Source organism: Neoarius graeffei, chromosome 15 (genome assembly GCF_027579695.1).
Source record: "Neoarius graeffei isolate fNeoGra1 chromosome 15, fNeoGra1.pri, whole genome shotgun sequence".
In the NCBI taxonomy this organism is placed as follows: domain Eukaryota; kingdom Metazoa; phylum Chordata; class Actinopteri; order Siluriformes; family Ariidae; genus Neoarius; species Neoarius graeffei.
Genome location: NC_083583.1, coordinates 57,451,904 through 57,477,592, shown reverse-complemented (window position 1 = coordinate 57,477,592; position 25,689 = coordinate 57,451,904). Strand labels below are relative to the sequence as shown.

Sequence of the window (25,689 nt, the reverse complement as noted above, 5' to 3'; positions counted from 1 at the left end):
AATGAAAAGGGAGGAAACCTTTTACAAACAACATGGCAAAACACCATCCTCACAACAATCAATACAGTCCATGAACCAGACCCAATAGCAGAGTATCAAGATGAAAGGAAAACAAACAAAACAGCTTATGGGTCTTCAAAATTATAAACTTAATAAATCAAAGGTTTTTATTTGTTTTTTCTTTTCATGATTTTGCATGGTCTAAATAAATAAGTTGTAAACCAGTGTAGGGACTTTGATTAGGCTACACCACTGAGCTCTATATAAAATCTAGAGAGCTCGTCAGAGTGAAGCCAGCTGGCCGCCATCTTGCCACTCCCATCGCGGAGCGGAACTGTCATTTAGACTACTGGAAAGCTACACAAAATTGGACAAGTTATTTATATAGCTGGTGAGAAAAATTAGAAGAAAAATGCCTACATGTGGGGCGGCACGGTGGTGTAGTGGTTAGCACTGTCGCCTCGCAGCAAGAATGTCCTGGGTTTGAGCCCAGCGGCCGGTGAGGGCCTTTCTGTGTGGAGTTTGCATGTTCTCCCCGTGTCCGCATGGGTTTCCTCCGGGGGCTCCGGTTTCCCCCACAGTCCAAAGACATGCAGGTTAGGTTAACTGGTGACTCTAAATTGACCGTAGGTGTGAATGGTTATTTGTCTCTATGTGTCAGCCCTGTGATGACCTGGCGACTTGTCCAGGGTGTACCCCGCCTCTCACCCATAGTCAGCTGGGATAGGCTCCAGCTTACCCGTGACCCTGTAGAACAGGATAAGCGGCTACAGATAATGGATGGATGGAGGAAGAAGAAATATATGTTAGAGAAAGGTAGGCTGTATAAGAGAAAAACTGAAATAATCTCCGTAAAAATAATTAAACAATTGGGCGGCATAGTGGTTAGCACGTTCGCCTCACAGCAAGAAGGTCCGGGTTCGAACCCAGCAGCCGGTGAGGGCCTTTCTGTGTGGAGTTTGCATGTTCTCCCCGTGTCTGCATGGGTTTCCTCCGGGTGCTCCGGTTTCCCCCACAGTCCAAAGACATGCAGTTAGGTTAACATGAGGCGGCCTTGGGCTGAGGTGCCCTTGAGCAAGGTACCGAACCCCTGACTGCTCCCCGGGCGCTCTGGTGTGGCTGCCCACTGCTCTGGGTGGGTGTGTGTGTGTGTGTGTGTGTGTGTGTGTGTGTGTGTGTGTGTGTGTGTGTGTTCATTGCTTCAGATGGGTTAAATGCAGAGGATGAATTTCACTGTGCTTGAAGTGTGCACGTGACATAAAGGTTTCTTCTTCAAAATAATTATAGTCGTAAAAAAGAGACTCAACTGGAAAAAGTGAAGGGGAGCGCTAAAAAAAGATATGTAAGGAACATGGGTAAAGCTGAGAAAATAAGAGGAGGGAATGAAAGGGGGAAAAAGTCAGGAGAGACTTTTCTTGGGGCAAATTTGATTGAATACCACAGTTTAACACACAAGCCAAATACACGCGATGGGAGTGGTAATATGGCGGCCAGATGGCTTCACTCGTCTCTAACAAACTCCTCCTCTTTCTACCAGTCTGAGGGCTCGAGACGATTTTGTGAATCAGATCATTTGGATCGGCTCACCAATAAGATTCGATTCTTGTGGCTCCCAAACGACTCATTGTCATTTTTGTCTAAAATGCATAATGTTTGGACAAGTAATTATTCTTCTTTACCTAACTGTGACTGAAACTGTTTCAGGAAATCTTAGCCTGCCTTCTAATTCACAAAATAACCGCTTCTTTGCATTGTAATGCACATTGACAGATACAGACATCATCTCTGAATCAGTGTTATTGTATTTACTCTGCCTGTGTTTCATTTCTATTTATCCTAATTACTTTATTACGTACAGTACATCTTTAACAAAGCAGTTCACATACACACACAGTGGTGTAGTGGTTAGCACGGTTGCCTCACAGCAAGAAGGTCCGGGTTCGAGCCCCGTGGCCGGCGAGGGCCTTTCTGTGTGGAGTTTGCATGTTGTCCGCGTGGGTTTCCTCCGGGTGCTCCGGTTTCCCCCACAGTCCAAAGACATGCGGTTAGGTTAATATGGGACGGCCTTGGGCTGGGGTGCCCTTGAGCGACTGCTCCCCGGGTGCTGTTAGCATGGCTGCCCATTGCTCTGGGTGTGTGTGTGTGTGCATGTGTGTGTTCACTGCTTCAGATGGGTTAAATGCAGAGAGGAAATTTCACAAGTGTGTGATGAATAAAGTTGTGCTATACACAGAGTCAAGCCTGAAATTATTCATACCCCTGGCAAATTTTGACTTAAAAGTTAATCTTATTCAACCAGCAAGTTTTTTTTGACCGGAAATGACACAGGCTTCTCCCAAAAGATAATAAGACGATGTACAAGAGGCATCATTGTGGGGAAAAAAAATTGTGTGTGTATGTATATTTATCAGGGCTCTCAAGTTTTGAAGTCAGTTCAGAGTGAGATTTGTAGGGAAGGGCAGGGGTGGTGCTGGTGAGGGGTGTCGGCGGGGGGGTTATGATTGGTGTTGTGTTGTAAGTGTTAGTGACTAATAATCAAAACTTTATGTGGTTGATGCTACAGAAGAAGGGGTTTATGTGCATGCGTCGTCTACTTCTATTGTTCTGGTGTCTCCGATGGGACCGTCTTACAGCGCACATAGAGGTGTGGCATGTGTATTACATCGTTTTCAGCAAGCGTTGCGTTGCCATATGAACCTGATATTTTACTGATCCGTCGCCCACGTGGACGCGATATTTAAAAAAAAAAATCTCATTGCCGTTGTCGTGTGGATGTAGCCTTAGAGGCCTTCAATACTAGCCTGGGAAATCCCATGCTGCTTCGTTCCGATCCGAAAAGACAGCATGGAAACTATATGGTCTAAAGGCTCGCCTGAGTTAGGGAGCCAATCAGAGAGTGGGGAGGGGTGGAAAGATGGTGACGCCTACTACTCGACAAACGGAAGCTTGTAGTTTATTTGGGACTGTTTACGGATCACATTTAACATGGCGGCGAGTGATACGAACCAAACTTTCGATCAAGCTTTAGACACTGTTCTGAATAGTTTAGAGCGATAGTTTGTTTTAAAAAAAGAACAGCGTTTGGCGTTACAGTCTTTCTTCGCCTCTTCATCTTCTTCGTCGCTCTAACTACATCACCGGGTACAACTGCCATGATTGGCCATGGGCTACTTATACGCCAAATGATAGACATTCGCAACGTCCAATAAACGGCCGTTGACAATCGTAAACCACACCTCCCCTACGAGAAATTCAATAGGCGGATTCCAGACCATATTTCACTTGTGATATGGTCTGGTGTTAACCAGACGACTTCGATACAGGGGTAGGGGGCTCCCACTTGAAACACAGTGGTTCCAGGCCTGCCATTTTAACAGCCATGATTGAGAAGAGAGTTCCGTCAAGGGCAACGTGTAAACAGAAGTGCATAACAATCAAAATCACACTGAGTTTTCATTCAAGTATGCAACACTAGGACTAATGTCAAAAATAGCTGTTGAAATTAGCAAGGATTCAAGATTGAAGTGGCTAGACAAGCTCACAGACTCTGGGCAAACTGATAGTTAACATTATTAGCTGGAGACGATATTCCGCAACATCAGCTTTCATAATTTTTGTGATGCAAGTACTAATTTCATTCAGGAAATACAAAACCATATGATGAGATGATTTACTGTACTGTAGGCTACTCATCAAATACGGCGCTCCCGCGTCCTCCAATGTGTGTCCGTCTGCACTTCACCGCATCGTCTTCTTTGGAAAGTTCACGTAAATTTTACCCGGATACAACTGTCAAGTGTTTTGCTCCTTTGCTGTACTTATCCCACACTTGAAGGGTAATACCAATGCTGAACATTAAAACTGGAATTCACTCAAACCAGACCTTTGTTCCATCTTTTTTCTTTTATTTTTTTCCTTTGCAGGTGAAAAACCTTAAAAGACAAACACCATCCATTTACCAATTTGCACAGTTTTTTTCTTTTGATAAAAGCAGTTGCACAAAAAAAGGATCATCAAAAGCTTAACATTAAATGCATGCATGTGAAAATAGATAGAATTCACTTTAACTTAAAGTGCCATTCCACCATTGGATGTATTCTTTGGCATAAAATACAATATATTTTATGACAACATGACTAGACGGAGAAATCTTTTAGCTTCAAAATGATATCTCATCTCATTATCTCTAGCTGCTTTATCCTTCTACAGGGTCGCAGGCAAGCTGGAGCCTATCCCAGCTGACTACGGGCGAAAGGCGGGGTACACCCTGGACAAGTCGCCAGGTCATCACAGGGCTGACACATAGACACAGACAACCATTCACACTCACATTCACACCTACGGTCAATTTAGAGTCACCAGTTAACCTAACCTGCATGTCTTTGGACTGTGGGGGAAACCGGAGCACCTGGAGGAAACCCACGCGGACACGGGGAGAACATGCAAACTCCACACAGAAAGGCCCTCGCCGGCCCCGGGGCTCGAACCCAGGACCTTCTTGCTGTGAGGCGACAGCGCTAACCACTACACCACCGTGCCGCCTCAAAATGATATATCAAACATAATTTTTTGACAACGACAAGTATATTAATTTTGCGACCAAAGTCACCTACCCTTTTAATTTCCGCGCGGTAGTGAAACGTGATGTCATCGGCAGGTTCCCCTTCTTGTGTACCACGTCACGTGTGACGTGGCACAGATTATCAGCAATGGCGGATAGAACGCGATTTCCACTTGTCGATTGCTGTGCCGATATTCACCATCGACCGTCTCCTTTGGGCATCACTTGCTATTTTCCTTCGCTTCTTTTCCGAAGCTGACAATCGCGTTCTATCCGCCATTGCTGATAATCTGTGCCACGTCACACGTCACGTGGTACACAAGAAGGGGAACCTGCCGATGACATCACGCGCGGAAATTAAAAGGGTAGGTGACTTTGGTCGCAAAATTAATATACTTGTCGTTGTCAAAAAATTATGTTTGATATATCATTTTGAAGCTAAAAGATTTCTCTGTCTAGTCATGTTGTCATAAAATATATTGTATTTTATGCCAAAGAATACATCCAATGGTGGAATGGCACTTTAAGACAGATTTTGAATGAATTGTTTCAATGTAAATGCATCAAAATATTAAAATACATTTCAACCACAAGGGCCATAATAAATTAAGAAGTTACTAAACCCAATAAATGAGTTACCAAGTAAGAAGCCAACCTACATATTTATATTTAACAGCTCATATGCTAATTGCGAGTCGGTTCTGAATGTTCACCTAAAAGAGTCGATTCTTCCTCTGCTCTGTAGAGGTGCTAGCATAGCATAGCGTAGCATAGCATGGCGGACCTGACTAGCTGAAAGCAAAAAGGTAGCAGGACATGACTGGAGCTCTGCAAATACTCAGTGCAGGACTGTAATTCTTCGTCATGCCGAGCTGTTTCAGAAGACTTTTATTTGAATGAAGGCCGGCGAGGAGACCTCTGGGTTTGTTAGCAGGTAAATAGCTAAATGCTACCAAACCGGTTTGGTTATTAGCAAGCTAGCATACATTGACTAGTTTGGTATGATTTCACTCGCTGTTGAGGCTTTAAACCTCATCATACACTACTGTTCAAAAGTTTGGGGTCACCCAGACAATTTAGTGTTTTCCATGAAAAGTCACACTTTTATTTCCCACCATAAGTTGTAAAATGAATAGAAAATCTAGTCAAGACATTTTTCTGGCCATTTTGAGCATTTAATCGACCCCACAAATGTGATGCTCCAGAAACTCAATCTGCTCAAAGGAAGGTCAGTTTTATAGCTTCTCTAAAGAGCTCAACTGTTTTCAGCTGTGCTAACATGATTGTACAAGGGTTTTCTAATCATCCATTAGCCTTCTGAGGCAATGAGCAAACACATTGTACCATTAGAACACTGGAGTGAGAGTTGCTGGAAATGGGCCTCTATACACCTATGGAGATATTGCACCAAAAACCAGCAGCTAGAATAGTCATTTACCACATTAGCAATGTATAGAGTGGATTTCTGATTAGTTTAAAGTGATCTTCATTGAAAAGAACAGTGCTTTTCTTTCAAAAATAAGCACATTTCAAAGTGACCCCAAACTTTTGAACGGTAGTGTGTCTGTAAGGGCTGTGTTTATCATCTCATCTCATTATCTCTAGCCGCTTTATCCTGTTCTACAGGGTCGCAGGCAAGCTGGAGCCTATCCCAGCTGACTATGGGCGAAAGGCGGGGTACACCCTGGACAAGTCGCCAGGTCATCACAGGGCTGACACATATGGCCCTTTTCCACTACCCTTTTTCAGCTCACTTCAGCCCGACACGGCTCGCGTTTCGACTACCTCAGAGCAGCACGACTCAGCTCGCTTCAGCCCTGCTCAGCACCCAAAACTCGCACGGTTTTGGAGTGGGGCTGAAGCGAGCCAAACCGAGCCGAATGGGGCTAGGGGTGTGAGGAGACACTCCCCTGTGCACTGATTGGTGAGGAGGAGTGTCCTCACATGCCCACACACGCCCCGCGAGCACGCTGGGATCTGTAAACACCGTAAACCCGGAAGAATAATAATTATGAATTGCAAGAATTTCTGAAGCCTTATGCGCCTCGCCTCATCTATATGCTCTTGCCAGTATCTGTTGGCGTTGTCAGTGACAACAAGCCACAGCACCAAGACCAGCAACACTAACGACTCCATGTCCTCCATGTTTATTGTTTACTATCCGGGTCGTGAGACTACCGCTTAAAAGGTCACTGATGTCACTGTTTGCACCACCTAACGACATCACGTGACGTCCACCCACTTTCGCTAACTCCACCCAATGTGTCCACCCACTTCCAGTCAGCACGGTTCAGCGCGGTTGTAGTCGAAATGCAACTCCAACAGCCCCGCTCAGCTCGACTCAGCCCAACTCAGCACGGCACGGCTCAGCCCAACTCAGCCGCATTGGTAGTAGAAAAGCGGCAATAGACACAGACAACCATTCACACTCACATTCACACCTACGGTCAATTTAGAGCCACCAGTTAACCTAACCTGCATGTCTTTGGACTGTGGGGGAAACCGGAGCACCCGGAGGAAACCCACGCGGACACAGGGAGAACATGCAAACTCCGCACAGAAAGGCCCTCGCCGGCCACGGGGCTCGAACCCGGACCTTCTTGCTGTGAGGCGACAGCACTAACCACTACACCACCGTGCCACCTGTTTAGAGTAATGGAAATGGGTAATGCTAGCAAGTATGCTAATATCCCTGGGACTAAGTTTTGTAAAGGTCTAAGATATATTTTGAAAATGGGCAAAATTAGCTAAAAATAATAATCTTTCCACCACCCCCAACAGCTAATCTGTGTTCCAGACATCCCAAAAACAGTGTTTCCCCTCAGACAAGCCATAAAGATGTAGATGAAACCTTCTTTCTACATCGAGTGGGTTTATTTTTATTTTTTTTATTAAATACTGAGAAGGCACCACTATTTATTTATTGAATCATCCTTGTATTTCTGTAGATTTCACATGCCTTGTGGTGTTCCAGCTCCCTACTATGGATGAAAGCAGCCTGGAGCAGGCCATCGAGACCTACACCGCTCAGCTTCAGCAGGTGGAGGCTGCACTGGCTTGTGGACTCAGCTCTTCCGATCAGGCGGACCTGCTCAAGCTGAAAGAGGATCTGGTCCAGCTGATCGAGCTCACCGAGTCCAGCTTGATATCCATCAAAAAGAGCCAACTGTTGGCGTCACTTGAGGATACCACAACGCAAGAAACCGTATCGAGCAACACCCAAGAAAAGCCAAACGAGGTCAACTTGGAAGATGAGTTTACCGCCTTCTATTCCGAGCTCTCCGAGGGTGCGAATGAGGTAGCGCAAGACCCGAAACCAGATGGGAAAGAAAATGAGGAGGAGGAAGAAGACATAAGTGGCACTAAAGTTCGAGCACCTTACTACACCTCTTGGGGGACACTTGAGTACCATAATGCTATGGTTGTGTGCTCTGAGGAACCAGATGGGGATGAGGCTCAAGTTCGAGTGCTCTATATCCATCCTACACACAAGTCCATGAAGCCCTGCAATTTCTTTCTGGAAGGCAAGTGCCGCTTCATGGACAGCTGCAGGTATCCGTGTGTGTGTGTGTGTGTGTGTGTGTGTGTGTGTGTGTGTCATTGATGTAATAGTTTGAACTCTTGTTTAATGCTTGAATATCAGGACGATTGACATTTTATCTGGTTTGCCTACCACGTAGGTGCACTGATTTTAGTTTTCTGAAGGAAATATACAGTGGGTGCAAGTTAGTAGCAAGCGCCATAGAAAGGACTGAAGGGAAATAGAAGAGGGGGAATGAGAGGGGAGAGAAAATGCGAGTTCAGAAGACGGGGGGGAGGCACAAAAGAGCTAAGGCCCCTGTCACACTTATTCGGAATTAGCAGGAATCAAGCAGAACCAGCTGGAATGAAAATTTTTTGAAAATGCATGCCACATTCGGGCGGGAATTTCAAACTGACCAACATTCTTATAGCTTTGTAAGAATGCCATTCGAATACTTAGAATGTGCTTAGAACCCGCCTCGGATGATTCTTACACATTCCGGGTGTGTTAGCTTTCGAATGCAGTTCAGATGTAGTTAGAACACAGTAGGAATACCTAGAATGCAGGAAGAATGCACTTCGAATGCTGTATGAGTGCGGTTCGATTGCTGCCCGAATTCACCTCAAATGCAGTCAGAACGCTCCCGGAATAGCCACTGAATATGTTTCGAACGTCTAAGAATTTAAAGAGAACGCAGCTCAAATACTTAGAATGTACTTTGAATATCCTGGAATATATGAAGAATTTTCATTCCGGCTCATTCGAGGCACATTCGGGACATTCTGGCAGGATTTGAAGTGGCTTGCCGTTTCGATTTTTCCCTCAAACGCAATCAGAATGTTTCGAATGCTGTTCAGGCTTTCGTCTAAACGGGGGAACAGGGGCGCTGCGCCCTCTTACTCTCGGCGTGCGCCCCCTTACCGACTCCGTGAAAACATCCCAGCAAGACTACGTGACAATGTGTCTGATCATCAAATACGTTATAATTGCTCCAAAAATATTCCAATCATAGTAGATACACCGCCAGACGGTGCAAAAACAATCCGAATTGGCGTTTTCCAGACTGAGGCGCCATGTTGTTTAGTTGTTTACTTGTCGCGGCTGCTCTCGCGAGATTTGACATGGGTTACATATAAGGTCAGCTGACTTGTAGAGCGAGATTTCTCGAGACCGAATGACCTTTTACCCACCGGCGCGGGAGCTTTTGACAGAAGTAGCTCGCGAGTTGTTTTTGTTGACACTTGGGCATTTAAAGATGTCATCCCGCGGCACGAAGCGGAAGAAAGCCAAAGACTGTCCGGGACAGAAGATGATTACTTCTTTCTTTTTCAATGTTGACAGACAATTTGTTACAATTTCCCTCTCAGATAGCCTCAGAACGTCCCATTGGAGGATTTTTCAAAGGCTTTGCACGGCGGGGGGGGGGGACAACCGGCACCATCCCCCCCCCGGCTTCGCTCCCTCGCCATGGTGAGCGCCCTCATAATAAATTTTTCTAGAAAAAACCCTGCTGTTGGAATGCCGTAAGAATATTTAGAATGCAGTCAGAATACACTTTGAATGCCGTTCGATATTTCTCTTCGAATGCACCTCGAATGTTTTGAGCATTCGGGCCGGCCACAAGAATGGGCCTAAATGTTTGGAAGGCACTTTGAATATCCCGGAATATACGAAGAATTTTCATTCCGACGGCATTCCGCCTCTAGTGTGACGACCCTACAAAGGATATATAGGAGGCACTACGGTGTGCACCTGCGCTGTGTGAGAGTTTAACGCAGCGCTGCTGATCAGTCAGCTCTAAAGTTCCTTGTGATCATACACTCCAGCTCTATATTTCAAATAAGAACTCTCTTATATTTAGGTGCTTAAAAATGTCGCGGTTTGGTAAAGATGAGAGCAACGCCGAGGGCTGGCAATTTAAAGTCTTTTTAACCATATACTAGTGTATTATGTAGAATTTTAAAATAGTATACCATATACATAGGGCAGGTACAATTTTGACATAGTGTAATGGTATGCAGCTTGCATATGATCAAATTTGATCGTAAAACAAATTCTTCTGACAGTTTCCTTATTCATCTGTATCATCTCGGGCGTATCTGTACAATCAAATTTTAAAGGACCCATGGCATGGTGGTTTGTTGATGCTTTAAACGGGCTCGTGGAGGTTTCCGGATGTTATATCCGCAGCCTTTCTCGAAATGAACCCTCGGCACGTAGATATAGCCTCCTGGGAGAAAGCCCCATTTCAGCGCCAGTGCGTCGTTTTGCTAATGAGAAGCAGGAGGCGGGGAAGGGTAGAGGGTGGGGGCGGGTCTTATCATTAATATTCATGACATGTAAACGTGTTACCTCTGATTGGCTAACAGCACTGTGACGCTACCTCCAGTGGGTCAGAACAAGCGGATGTGGGTGTCTTACTATGGCGAGAGAGAAGGAACAAACCGCGAAAGGAAAAATACCGCGCGCTGACGTCATTAAGGTGCGACGCGAGGAAATAAAATAAATTCAACAAATGTTTGGGTTTTTACTGAACAAACAAACAAATAAAATGAACGAGTGACTTAAAAAAAGAATGTGGGTGTCTTTGTAAAAACTGTTTTGATTGGCTATTATAACAGAGCATGCTGCATGCTTTTTGGTTTTGTAGCGCAGAGTACCTGGCTAACTGCAGGAAGCGGTTAGCTGCACAGCTAATGTAGCCATTGCAAGGCTAACGTGGCACCGATTTTAAAACACGGCAAAACGACTTAACAGTTATACACTTACTTGTTCGGTGTTTGTTGCTGATGCAGCAGGGATGCTTGGTACGGACCCAGGCTTCAGTGACAGTTGATGTGCAAAACCTGCCCTGTACTGTCCCAAGTTGTGGAAACATTCATCAGGAAAATGCTTCTGACAAACATACACCGTCTTAGGTAGACTCGACGGCGTATTATTGGAGTAAATAAAATGAAGCCACTGCGTCTTCAGGGGCTCTCCCGTCGGCAGTAAAAACAGACTCTTTTCTGTGTTGTCACATCCATGTACAGCGCAACTTCCATGTTTGGTGGCAACTTTTGAGCTGGGCGGGGCAATCCATACAGTGGGTGGGAATCCAGAGGGGGGGCGTGGGGATCATCTCCCTTGCTGACGTAGGCAAGGGAAGAGTTTATCAACGCGCCGTTTTGACGCGCCATTCTCAAATGTTGGGCATAGTTTGGTTTACACATTATGAAATTTCTAGCCACTGGGGTGACTTAAGAAGGTCAGAGGAACTCATTTTAACGTTAAAAAACCTCAGAAAGTGAAAATTTCATGCCATGGGACCTTTAACAACCTGAAAAATGCTTGATTTGTAGTTAAGTTTGTATTGGGGGGGAAATCAGCCTCTCCAAGAGAAAACTGGTCATTTGGGCTTTGAACAACAACTTCTCACTATTTTAATTTGCATTTTGGTGTCATATTTATGTAAACTGGTAACCAGCACTTCCACACTATCACAAACGAATGGTTTTCTCCCTCCATGTTCATACGCTTTCGTAGTACAATGTAGGAAGAAAGCCATAGAGCGCTCCAGTGTCCGCAATCACAGTACAGTACTGTCTAATGTGTCTACTGTTTTAATAAATGATGACTTTACGTCATGTTTTCACTGACAGATGTGAAAAGTGCTAAACTACTAACAAGTGGTGGTTTATCAAGTTAATTGTGGCTCCTGTTCCCAGTTGAATATACAATATATTATTACTACAAGGTTCTTTTGAAGGTCTTTGGTTTTGATGACTGTGTCTGGGTGAATTCCTCCCACATCCACAAACCAGATAATAAAATAGTCAAGTACCTCAGGGGATGAATTTACGGGGTGGCTGAACTTTGAACAATTTGCACTAAATATTTTTACAATTACGCATTTGAACTAAATGGAAAAAGGATTCCTTAAGGCCAATTTATGCTGACAACGCAGTCCTCGCAGATAGCGTCGCAGACAGCGTCTGCGTAGCCCCCCCACCTTCGCAGACGCTCTGCGCGCGCCTCCCAAAAATTGTGACCACCGCAGAAGCCTCACAGACAGCGTCGCAGACAAGAGGGCTCTGATTGGTCCACTTTACATCCGCTGTACACGCACTTCTGCTTCCCTACTTTCCCGGTTTGGTTTGTTTTCACGACCGGCATTTTTAAAAACACGAGCGAAGATGGAGCAGCATGAAGAGCGGTTGATCGAGGAAGTACGGACATCTATACGACTCCAGTTCTAGTCATTATAAGTAACCGGAGGATAAACACTCCACTAACCACACCCACCAACTACTCCTAGCGATTTCGCGACTTCGCGCCCCCTTGCGTTGTGGCGGTGAATAACATTGCGCACGCCTATTACTCCCCGCTCAACGATAAATTACAACTGTCTGCGAAAAGCTATCTGCGAAAGCCTTGTCGCAAGAGCATGCAGAGGCCTTTAGAGCTGTGGGTGGGTGGGTGTTTTTTTTTTTTTGTTATAAATCGTCCTCTAGCCCTTCATCAGTGTCAGTTTTCTAACTGCTGTTGCTTGGATATCTGTGACTCACTGACCTGTGTTTCCATTGTCCGGCTGACCAGAAAAATCTTGTAAAGTCTGACGAAATTAAATCTCTCCGGTCACAATGTCCGATGAAAATAATTCCCTCTGCGTAATTTGAATTTTAGTAAAATGTGATAAAACAACTTGTACACTACTAAAAAATGAACAAGCCTGTCCGTTTTTTTTTTTTTTTTTTTGTCTGAAACTTGTAGGTTTGCCGAGCTCTGGGGAATTAAGCAACCTGTAGCCCATTTCATTCATTCTAACAAAGCGTGTGCACTAACGTCAAAACAAACACGCAGGCTGGCTGCTATAACGAGTGTGGAGGATCAGACATGGCTAAACAGTAGGGCTGTAACAATATGCGTATCGAAATTGAAATCGCGATACGCAGAGCCACGATCCGTATCGCGATACAAGAAGGCAGAATCGCGGTACACCCTTTCAAACTTCTCCTCAGCCCAAAAACAGAGGCGCTTCCAAACTTCAATTTATGAATACTTTACTTTTTATTTAAATTACATTTTAAACGTACTTAAATTACTTTTATTTTTTATATCTATTAGTAAGTCGTTTTTTCGCCGACCTGCGACAATCTTCTGCGAGTCACGCAAAGTCCACACTCGCCACTGGTAGAGCATTCATTTCTTTTAAGCGGTCGCTATTCTGGTTGCGACGCGGGGAGCGAATCTGTAAACAAGCAGCTCATTGGCTGGCTAGGTGTGCCACAAGCCAATCACAATCACTTGACCGGAAAGGCATGCAGTGTTGCCAGACTGGGCAGGTTTAGGTGCTTTTTGGCTGGTTTTGAACATATTTTGGGTTGGAAAACGTTAGCAATATCTGGCAACACTGAAGGCATGTCTGCTTGGGCGGAAGCCTTCTGCGGCAGTTACATTTTGACACGCGAGCAACGTTTCACTATAAAAATTCCGTAATTTCCATCTGTTTTCCACGATCACAAAATCATTGGCCCTATGAGAGTGAGACAGTGAGAGAGCCACCCCCCCCCAAAAAAAATCTTAACGGATTTACACGATTTGGAAAAATGACTTTTTCAGAACCGAAAAAAAACAGAGCTTCCGGCTCAACAGTATTATTTTGAGAAATAAAACAATCTTTGGATATACATTTGTTCATTTTTGCATACATATTACTCATTCTCTGCAGTGGTCTGAATTATCTGTTATTAAATAGTTAATGTAAGTAAGTAAATGTTAATAAGTCAAATTTACTACTTTAAAAACACATTTTAAAAAAATCGTGGGTGTATCGAATCGTGGGTCAAAAATCGCGATATGAATCGAATCGTGAGTTGGGTGTATCGTTACAGCCCTACTAAACAGACAAGCCTTGTATCATAGATGGCAGCAAAGTCGCCTTGCAGAGAGGCTTATGCACATCATATCTTGTAGAGAGACTCTTGAAACTTTCGAATTTAAGGCGGCAGCTGCACACTTCACTGCTGCGAAACATCATAAAAAGTGAAATGACGGCCAACGTTATATTTCTTTGTTCCATTCCATTTCGTTATAAAAATGGAAATTATAAGCAGTGCGACGTTGCCTAATTAAAATGTTATAAGGAAGGCCGAGTTAGGCTACATGTACTGTATAGGGATGTTAACCGATGACCGTTTGACCGGTGGTTGACCGAATCAACGTCAACCGGTTAATTTTTTTTTGGTTGTCGGTTAAAAAAAAAAATCAATCGTTTTGAAGCTGCCGATTTTGGAGCGGAGAACCTGGAATTCTGTGTTGTAAACGCTTGGGGCATGCCATGCGGTGTAAGGACGACAGCTGACAAATCAGAAACACCCATTCAGTCATGTCCCGCCCTCCCGCCCCAGTTAAAGACAGCTGCCACTCGGTGAAAGAAGTCTCAGTGTTGGATTACATTTTACTACGTAACATCAAGGAAATTCTTGACAATCAAAGAAACAAGAACACGGCGCATGAATGAAGTCGATGGTTGATTAGTCTGGTGAATATTAATGTCAACGTAATAATAATACACAAGATCTGAACTAAAACCTGGTTACTCACTGATGTTACTTGGCATCAGACAGTTGCTATATTAGTTTAGCGGCTAATCAGCTCAGCTCCAGCTATCCCATTCCCAATGGCTGTGCACAATTAGCAGCCATGTAACCGTAATATCAGTAGCTGGAAAACAATTGCAGTATGAGGTCTCTGTGGCTCACTTCGAAGAAAGCAGTATGCAATATCAACACACAGCCTACTGCAGTTAACTGTAAACACAGGGGCCGTATCGCTAAAGCGTCCTGTCTTCAATGAAAAGTTAAGATGGGACTGATAGGATTGTTTTCAATCGGCTACTCAATGCAAGCACCGGTAGTGACTGAGCGAAAGCTTGCTGCTTAGAAAATGATGGCAATTTATTGAGAACATGTTCACACTGATATTTTTAATGCCAAGTTGCAACTTAACAAAAGTGCGTGCCCCTTGCTGACACGGCCGCAGACACAGACCCGGGTGGAGAAGGACAAGGAGGAGGGGTCGAGGGAGGATTTCACGCTTCTCACGATGTCTCTAAGCTGGAGCCATTTGTCCTCCGCTCCAATACAAACCCCTCGACATCAGTGCCGCGTTTGACTAAATGTTTGGCGCTGTAGAAAAGGTAATGTGAGTGGAGGGCAGCGACTGGGACTGAATGTGCGCATGCTCGCGGTTAGATTTAGAATAGATTCTAATAATTCCAATTCTAGAATTTTAAACTCCTAGGTTAACCGACTTTAACCGGCTAATGAGGCTCGGTGGTCAGTCAAGATTTTTTTTTGTTTTTGCCATCCCTAGTACTGTATGTTGATTTTGCTGATTTCCCACAGCAGCCAATCAACAATGAAGCCTTAACGACAATACACAATTGACTTGTGGCAGTCACTAATGCGCCAGATGTTGTACCCAGGGTCCGTAAAGGCCCTCCTTCACAGTACACGGCTAAATTTTTATCTTGGAATGACAAAAGCTATCTAGAGCTAAAGGGAATTTGTTACCACAGCCTGTGTTGATTAGCCTAACGCTATATTTATTTCCGTGTTATGCACACGAGTTTGGCAATTTGTTTTCGCCGTGGGCGGCACGGTGGTGTAGTGGTTAGCATGATCGCCTCACAGCAAGAAGGTTCTGGGTTCGAACCCAGTGGCCGGCGAGGGCCTTTCTGTGTGGAGTTTGCACGTTCTCCCCGTGTCTGCGTGGGTTTCCTCCGGTTTCCCCCACAGTCCAAAGACATGCGGTTAGGTTAATATGGGACGGCCTTGAGCGAGGCACCTAACTCCCGATTGCTCCCCGGGCGCTGTTAGCATGGCTGCCCACTGCTCTGGGTACGTGTGTGTGCTCGTTGCTCACGTGTGTGTGCACTGCTTCAGATGGGTTAAATGCAGAGAGGAAATTTCACAAGTGTGTGATGAATAAAGTTGTGCTTTCTTTCTTTCTTTCTTTCTTTTCTTTCTTTTATTTGAAATGGCCAAAGTTTCAGTAAATACACTAATATTGTAAATATGTGCCTTGATGATATCAGTCATTATATAGCCTGCCTGTATCAAGTCAAGTTTATTTCTATAGCGCTTTTAGCAATAGACATTGTCGCAAAGCAGCTTTACAGAATTTGAATGACTTTAAACATAAGGCCAAATAAAAAAAAAAATGGTGTGTTTCCAGTAACCCGACCGATCGAGAATTTCCGCGTCGAAATTGCCGACCGTAAAGTTTTTATTACAAATTTCCCTCGATCTTTTAGTGTAAGCGGCGTTAGTTTGTCATAATTTTTTGTTTCAACGCATTCAAGTTGTGAAAGAAACAATAAAAAGTAAAATGTTTCGCCACTTCTATCAGCCCTCCTGCATAAACATGGAAGCGCACTTGTATACTGAAGGAGGAAGGCAAAACTGAGCCGAGCCGCCATTTTGAATCCTCATTCAAGGCTGTAATGCAAATTGCTTCCTGTTCAGTATACAAGTGCACTTCCATGGCAGGGAAAAACACTACATTTTACCGCCTATGTAGTCCCCTATTTATACAAATAGGAGTCATTCAGGATTCAGCCGTGTTTTTGCTCGACCCAAGTTCTACAGTAGGCTAGGCTAGGCCGTCTGCTTTTAATGGAAGTAGCCTAGCCTAGGACGTTATTTTCACGTTATTTCTTGATAAGGTGTTTTCACGTTATTACATGAAAATATCATGAAATATCGCTTCCGTAGATCATAACTTGAACCCTCACGATTTTTTTTTTATTCGTTTAAAGATTTAAAACACTTTTATTTTATTATGATGTGTGGTATAAAGGATTCTGTGCCAAAATACTATTTTGTAAGATGTTTACTTGTGTTAATTTTTTCGAACAAAATAAAAAAAAATTAAGAAAAAAAAAACCTTTTTCCTACCTACCGACCTTATTTTAGTATTTCATGTTACCGGAAACACACATTTTTTTTTGGCATAAGCTAATTTTATGCCTAATCTATCCGCTATGAGCACGCCTCCGGCACCAGTGGCAAGGGAAAACTCCCTCAGACAAGGACACGTTATCCTAATGGGCTTCATGGGCAGCTGCCCAGGGCCTCGGCCACTAGGGGGCCTCGGAGGTAGCGAGATCGGAAAATATGAAACGATATTTTCAGAAGTTTTGATCATATTGATAACATTTTTGATGCATTTCGCCGCCCGTAAGGAAGCCCACCTTGTCCCGTCGCATAAATCACCCGTCATTGTCAATATGATCACTGTCCACCATGTCTTCACACGCTACGCCAGCTTGAGTTCAATGATTTAATTAATGACTTCGCTTTCCAGAAAAGTAGGAAAGTGCCCTTGTAAGTTGACCCATGGCTGTCAAACTGAATGCGCAAAGCTGTGTGCCACTGCTGTTTGGGACATTGCGTGTGTGAAAGGATGAAAAGTTTCACATAGCCTAACATTTTGAGATTTATTTCTGAGAAGCAAGATATTTTTCTTTCTTTGTTATCGCTCTTTGTTTTCACAAGTTAAAAGTCGCCTGGATTCCAAAATGAAAACGAACGGTTATATACCCAATGAATGTTCTTGTTCTGAATCCTAAAGAAACTGTTGTAGGCCTCGGTTATGTTCTTGACATGTTGTTCATTGACTCACTCATTCAAAGGCTTCTTGAGGCTAAACTTCAGTAAACCAGACTTGTTAACCGTGATGTCTGATGGATTTTTTCACCATGCAGTTGCCTATTTCACCATTGCTTTTTCTCAATTAAATATGATGGATATAAAGTTTTATCGTTCAATAGTATTTCTAATTGTGCCACTGTCATTAGTTTCTGTGTCTAGTTAGACAGGCACGCCTGAGGGGCTGAATTTGCTGAGCGCAGTTGACAACAGGCGGGGGTGGGGCCTCGGGGGTGTGTCTACCCAGGGCCTCGGCAAGGGTTAACGCAGCCCTGCCCTCAGACGACATGAGGAGGAAACCTCGAGAGGAACCAGACTCAAAAGGGAACCCATCCTCATTTGGGCGACAGCAGACATGATTATAACGTTAACGGTTTTAAAATAAAGTCAGTTTCGTTGATGTTCTAACTCTTCAGCTGATGGAAACTTGAGTGCAAAACTGTTCATGACAACTGCAGTCCTAGTATCAGTGGTTTTACACTCATTACAAACATAATATTTGACCAGCATTTCTCTAAATTGTCCAGGGAACTGAAATACATTTTTCTCTAGCGGAAACACTGTGACTGACTCTTCTGCACCCAGGAGGGACTTTATAGTGTGTAAAAACCCCAGCACCACTAATCCACTCGTATCACTTCTTTATTATGTTCACTGCTGTGCTGAGAATGATCCAAAATCACCACAAAGTGATATTGCGTGCTTGTTTTCTCTTAGGTACTCTCATGGGGAGGTGGTGCACGTATCAGAGCTGAGGGACTTTCTTGAAGCAGATCTTACAAACATGCAGCAGGGGTCCTCCTGTTTAGCCAAGCATGAGGACGGCATCTGGTATCCTGCCAAAATTACAGGTACAACTTCTCATTTATCTTGTCGGAATTTTTCAAATGGTCATACCATCCAAAAAAAGACGTCATCATGGGTTTTTTTTCCCTTTTTTGGTAAACATGCCTGTACAGTAGTTTTAAAGGAAGTTCTGTTTCACCCCTCTTAACCATTGTGGCTGATGTGAAACATCTGGATCTCTCATGCCCCTTTTCTACCAAAGCAGTTCCAGGGCTGGTTCGGGGCCAGTGCTTAGTTTGGAACCGGGTTTTCTGTTTCCACTGACAAAGAACTGGCTCTGGGGCCAGAAAAAACGGTTCCAGGCTAGCACCAAAACTCTGCTGGGCCAGAGGAAAGAACCGCTTACGTCAGCGGGGGGGCGGAGTTGTTAAGACCAATAACAAGACTGCGAAAGATCGCCATTTTTAAGCGACGAGAAGCAGCAGCTGTACAGTACAAACACGAAATCTCATCTCATTCATCTCATTATCTCTAGCCGCTTTATCCTTCTACAGGGTCGCAGGCAAGCTGGAGCCTATCCCAGCTGACTACGGGCGAAAGGCGGGGTACACCCTGGACAAGTCGCCAGGTCATCACAGGGCTGACACATAGACACAGACAACCATTCACACTCACATTCACACCTACGGTCAATTTAGAGTCACCAGTTAACCTAACCTGCATGTCTTTGGACTGTGGGGGAAACCGGAGCACCCGGAGGAAACCCACGCGGACACGGGGAGAACATGCAAACTCCGCACAGAAAGGCCCTCGCCGGCCACGGGGCTCAAACCCAGACCTTCTTGCTGTGAGGCGACAGCGCTAACCACTACACCACCGTGCCGCCAAACGCAAAGTCATCCATTATTATTATTATTATGATTGTTGTTGCTGCTGCTTCTTCCGCATTGTTTCTGCTTCGATATTCGCGCCAAGATTTATGCAAACGTAGCGATGTAATGATGTATACAGCGACGTAATGACGTGTCTTCCCTTAGCACCGCGAGCTATGGAAAAGCAAACTGGTTCTCAGCTGGCTCGCAAGTTGAACGAGTTGTGAACCAGCACCAGCACTGGCCCCGAACCAGCCCTGGAGCTGATTTGGTGGAAAAGTCATGTAGTGGTGTTTACAATAAATACCTTCAAATAGTCTCAGGATTTATTCTCGGTGGGTCTGATTCTGAGATCACCACCACAGAGTTGTACAAGGTCTAGAAAGTCTGATACCTTTTGATTCTATAAATGGAGTTTGGGTTCTTCGATGCATGGGCTCATATACACTACCGTTCAAAAGTTTGGGGTCACTTTGAAATGTCCTTATTTTTGAAAGAAAAGCACTGTTCTTTTCAATGAAGATCACTTTAAACTAATCAGAAATCCACTCTATACATTGCTAATGTGGTAAATGACTATTCTAGCTGCAAATGTCTGGTTTTTGGTGCAATATCTCCATAGGTGTATAGAGGCCCATTTCCAGCAACTCTCACTCCAGTGTTCTAATGGTACAATGTGTTTGCTCATTGCCTCAGAAGGCTAATGGATGATTAGAAAACCCTTGTACAATCATGTTAGCACAGCTGAAAACAGTTGAGCTCTTTAGAGAAGCTATAAAACTGACCTTCCTTTGAGCAGATTGAGTTTCTGGAGCATCACATTTGTGGGGTCGATTAAATGCTCAAAATGGCCAGAAAAATGTCTCGACTATATTTTCTATTCATTTTACAACTTATGGTGGGAAATAAAAGTGTGACTTTTCATGGAAAACACAGAATTGTCTGGGTGACCCCAAACTTTTGAACGTGTGTGTGTGTGTATATATATATATATATATAAGTAATTGTAGGCTAAATCAAGTGAGTCAAAGTGAGCACCGGAATCCTAAACATGCTCATTGTATTTTTCATGATATGTTGATGTTCCCAGAAATCGATGGAGGCTTCTACACTGTGAAATTTGACTCGTTGTTGCTGAAGGAAGCAGTCCTGGAGGCTGATTGTCTCATTCCTCCTTTGCGGCAGGACGAGAACTCTTCTTCCTCCTCTGATTCAGAAGACGATCTTGAACAATGTGACGCAGGTTACGCCAAAGGTTTGATGTTCAAACAGCACAGATGCCACAGTGCCTTAAAGGGGAACTGAAGTCATTTTTAAACTTGCTTTATTTCTTAATTAACGTGTTATTCAATTACGTTTTCGGTTTTAGTAACCTTATATCGTGACTCGTATCGGCAACTAACTGCAATTAAATATTATACTTATCGGCCTATTCAGTTTTTAGCCATGTTGAATTTATTTCGTTTGGTCCACGGCAGGCGTCGCTTATCCACACGATCTTCACGAGACTTGTGCGAGACTTCAAAACGTGACGTGTCACCGCCACCATTTTGAAAACTGTTTTCCAAACGAAATTTTGCACAAAAACGAGTTTAAATGACGATTACTGCCTACTTTTTTCAAACTTTCCTGATTGCTATCAAAGCAAACAAAACTTCCGGCTCGATTACGTCAGGATTTGAAAGAGGGCGCGCACGTCTTTTGACAACGTTGGCAGATGTCGGATTTGCGCTGTACGTTTTACTTCCGTCCTACGATGTCTCACACAGGTCTCAACGAATCTCGTTTACAGCTATCGCTTTGACATATGGACTGATCTATATTACAGAGCGTATTTCAAACACTCATAACTTGCTATAGCAGCGACAAAATGGCGATCAAAAATGCATTCCGATATTTAATAAAATGAGAGAAATAGAATTTTGATAATAAAAAAATTTGCCTTCAGTTCTTTTTTAAACCCTCAAATTGTGTTTAGGTTTATAATACTTTGCGTATTGAGACATGTAGCGTACCTTTGTAGTGGATTGTGATTTACTAAGATGAAAACACGGCTTGTTTTTACTCTTCCTACAGTTTTCAGTTCCAGTAAAGAGGAGGGAACAGTCCCAGTGAACAGTGCTGAGTTCTGCGGTTGGGAGGCTCACACACGTGGAATTGGATCCAAGCTCTTGTTAAAGATGGGTTATGAGTTAGGAAAAGGTAAAATATACCATCAGAACCGAAATCATAGGCATTTGTTTAGTTCATTGGTGTTAACGTTTGCCTGTACGGCAGGAGAGATTGCATCAGATGTTTGTAATATTCCTAGATCTACAGTTAATAACGCTGATATACAATATACAAGTCTACTGAAATAGTTTTACAATCACTGCTATGCTATACACTGATTTGAAATCGGCTTATAATTCAGAGAAAATGGTGTTTGTTTTCTTGTGATAAACCAGTGAGAGTTTATAGATAGTTTTCACTGACGTCACGGCATTCCGGGGAACGCCGCCCAGCCGCCATCTTGCAGGGCAAACAAACCATCGCCACTACCGGCTACGTTATCTCGGACGAATTTATTAAGTTATATAGTCAGTTTTCTAAAATAAAGATCAATGTCGGCAAAATCAAGCAAACGGAAGTATATGGATACATTGGACGACATCTCACGACAACGGTATGCAGCCAAACTGGCCTTGATTGGGGGAATTGACCCCTATGAAGTGGACAAAGAAGCATTTTCAAGTGACTATGCAGAGCTACCATCCATATCGTACCCTGATATTGTGAACTATTTCGTGAATAGTAAAAGTGCCTACACACTTGACGACCTCAAAGCATACAAGTCGCTGGAGTCATACAATTATTTTGTCTGTGGCTGGGTCCGCGAAGTCCACCAAAAACAAGTGAGAGCCATGTCCTAATTACAGCCAAGGTATGTACACATTGGAGTTTTAGAGCTCTCAACACTGCATATATGTGTGTATAATATCGAGTTGATTTATTAAGACAAATTTTACATCCATTAGTGGTATTACAGTACCATGTCAGTATAAACTTTGTAATATAATTAACTGGTATGTAGGCTTGTTACACAATTGATTGTTTATTTAAACAACTTACCACTTATAAAATGATCGGAGCAGACTTTGCTGCGTTTGGAAGGCTGATAATCCTTGCGGTTGATTCTCGCAAGCCATAGATTTCTCCTTTGTATGCTGAGTTTCTTTGTTTGCTCGCCTTCGTGCTCCCGTACAGTGGGAATTCCATAAAAGCTCTGCTTGACATCATCATCTGACCTATTACGACAGCCGTGATTACAACAGGTGTGCACCATTGCTAGCTTTAAATAGTAAAAATGTATAAATGTAAATAATATATAAATAAATGTAACTCGCGCGCTACAATGTGTGCTCAGTGACCCGTACAGTAAGCTTGCCCTACAAGATGGCCACCACCAGGGAATCCCCGACTCTGTGACGTCATGTGAAAACTATCTATAGCAATCCTTTTAAAGGAATACTCCTTTTGGTAACCTAATGTCTGTCCACTGGACCTGTCACATATGTGGTTAAATTTACAGACATGAATATCTGTAAAAATATGTATGATTTATATGTATAATGTGGATTTCAGGCTACAGTCATGACAATAACAGTAAAGGTCATAGAGTGAGACAGAAAGAAAGACAGTGTCTTAATGCTTTATTCTGTAGCGTTCTCAAACCTCTAAACACACAAACCATACAGTAAGCAGAAAGTTATAACCATGTTGGTAAAGCATCACCACAAATTCTTTCCCTCATAAAAGTTCGATCTATTGAAAGGATGAATTATACAGATTTCAAGCTGAATTTAAAACATGCTTGACGTAAATATTTGATTTTACAAACCAGTCTAAGGGCAGTTGAAAGAGTTGGTAGTAAATATTTGTGAATTTTTTTTCCCCAGGGAAATGTGTTTGAGTTCTTCTCATCTCATTATCTCTAGCCGCTTTATCCTGTTCTACAGGGTCGCAGGCAAGCTGGAGCCTATCCCAGCTGACTACGGGCGAAAGGCGGGGTACACCCTGGACAAGTCGCCAGGTCATCACAGGGCCGACACATAGACACAGACAACCATTCACACTCACATTCACACCTACGCTCAATTTAGAGCCACCAGTTAACCTAACCTGCATGTCTTTGGACTGTGGGGGAAACCGGAGCACCCGGAGGAAACCCACGCGGACACGGGGAGAACATGCAAACTCCGCACAGAAAGGCCCTCGCCGGCCACGGGGCTCGAACCCGGACCTTCTTGCTGTGAGGCGACAGCGCTAACCACTATGCCACCGTGCCGCCCCTGTTTGAGTTCTTGTCCATCATAATCCCACATGTGCTACAGATACAGTACATGATAGGTTGAAAAATGCTAGAGCAAATTTTCTAGCTATTTATTTTGCATAATGCTTGTGCTGCTGCTGGGTTACACTGCCATCCTTTGTGATGTCATGATTCATAATCATTCCACTCTGACTAGGAACCCAGACATGGCAGGCCTTTAATTTCATTTTCCAGTTTAACCGAAAGTTTATTGTTGTCGAACGGTCTGTCTCTTGGTGTGGTATTTTGGCAATGTGAGTGGTGTTCTAACTTCCAGGCTTGCATACATTTGTGCAGGTTTGGGGAAAACGCTTTCAGGCCGTGTGGAGCCCGTGCAGGCCATGGTGCTCCCGAAAGGCTGCTCACTGGACCAGTGTGCTGAGTTTACACAGCAAAAGACTCGGGCTGCAACCGCCAAAAACAATCCGGCTTCAAGCAAACGGAAAATGAAGAGAAAGCGGACTTCCACCTCGACCCGACCTGACGTATTTGACTTTCTGAACTCTAAACTGGGAGATTCTACTCGGTCTGCTCCGGCTCCTTCTTGCTCCATCAATGGCGTGGATGCATATCAGGGAGGAAAGAGCACCAAGCGCTCACTTAACGTTCAACTCTTTCAGACCACTGAGAGGATGAGCCAAGTGGAGAGAGAAATCCAGCGGCTCACTGATTCCCTGAACAGGAGAAATGGAAGGTAAGCGGAGGTGTCATTCCTTGTGCTGATCATTCGCTCCCTGTTGCCTTGTTTTCTTCTCACAAAGTGTGTTTTTTTGTCTAGGGATGCTGCAGTTATTAGTCATGTGCAAGAGAAGCTCTCGGCATCTCGTAAGCTGCTGCAGCAGCTGAAGGCTCAGGAGCAGTCTATCCAGAAGGCTCAGAAGAAAGCAGATACGCATAAGAAAATGACTGAATTTTGACGCATGCCTTCTTGCATATGGGAGTGTAAATAATGACCTGTCGTCTTTGTACTGATGTTATTAGCGCTCGTGTTTACGCCGAAAGCCGTGATTAATTTGGAACTTTTGTTTTAGCAGAACAACTTCTTGTCATATTTTACAAAATGGTAAAATGCTTCATGTAATTTGTTCTGTACTTTTTAAAAACACACTTTTGTCCTTTTATGTTCCACTTTTATTTTGAGAATATTTCCTCGCGTCTGTAAATTCTTTTCACCACTCGGGAAATCAGTAAGAGAAAAGACGGTAGATGAATCACGATCGTTGCTTTGAATTAAATTTTTGAACGTCTCCTGTGTTTTTGCTCAACAAATTCATTTGACGCACGTGAATTAGCTGCAGCAGGATTAACCAGAATACATGATACTGGCAAAATATGGAGAATAAATGTATTCTCAGTTTTAGGTGACGTGCTCCAGAGTCGTCCTCTGCTGTTGTGTAGAGCTCGACTGGCCATTATGCTCAGTTAAAGGGGAACAGAGGGCAATGTATAGAGTAAATATAACAATAAAACACACATTAACGAACCTTATTCAAGACTTACAAAAGTTTTTTGTTCTAAGGTTGGAAAGTTATAGTGTTTTGAAAGTAGCTCGAGCAAACTATTTCCGCAGTTTGAACAGCCCGCCATGATATTAATTTTATCCAATCAGAATGCACGTGGGCGGCACGGTGGTGTAGTGGTTAGCGCTGTCACCTCACAGCAAGAAGGTCCGGGTTCGAGCCCCGGGGCCGGCGAGGGCCTTTCTGTGCGGAGTTTGCATGTTCTCCCCGTGTCCGCGTGGGTTTCCTCCGGGTGCTCCGGTTTCCCCCACAGTCCAAAGACATGCAGGTTAGGTTAACTGGTGACTCTAAATTGACCGTAGGTGTGAATGTGAGTGTGAATGGTTGTCTGTGTCTATGTGTCAGCCCTGTGATGACCTGGCGACTTGTCCAGGGTGTACC

General features: G+C 43.8%; 1 protein-coding gene across 3 annotated transcripts; it reads left to right on the top strand.

Moving 5' to 3' along the window:
• Positions 1-5,308: 5,308 nt before the first annotated feature.
• Positions 5,309-25,276, top strand: zgpat (zinc finger, CCCH-type with G patch domain). 3 transcript variants are annotated; one of them, XM_060940597.1, is made up of 8 exons: positions 5,309-5,495; positions 7,343-7,428; positions 7,510-8,113; positions 18,497-18,630; positions 20,528-20,692; positions 21,514-21,639; positions 24,086-24,482; positions 24,567-25,276. In XM_060940597.1, exons 3-8 carry the CDS (start codon positions 7,545-7,547, stop codon positions 24,703-24,705), a joined length of 1,530 nt encoding a protein of 509 aa, XP_060796580.1. In that variant the 5' UTR covers positions 5,309-5,495; positions 7,343-7,428; positions 7,510-7,544; the 3' UTR covers positions 24,706-25,276. The 3 variants fall into 3 exon arrangements, with proteins under 3 accessions (XP_060796580.1, XP_060796581.1, XP_060796579.1); XM_060940598.1 differs by lacking the exon at positions 7,343-7,428 and having other exon boundaries at positions 7,536-8,113; XM_060940596.1 differs by lacking the exon at positions 7,343-7,428.
• Positions 25,277-25,689: the final 413 nt, after the last annotated feature.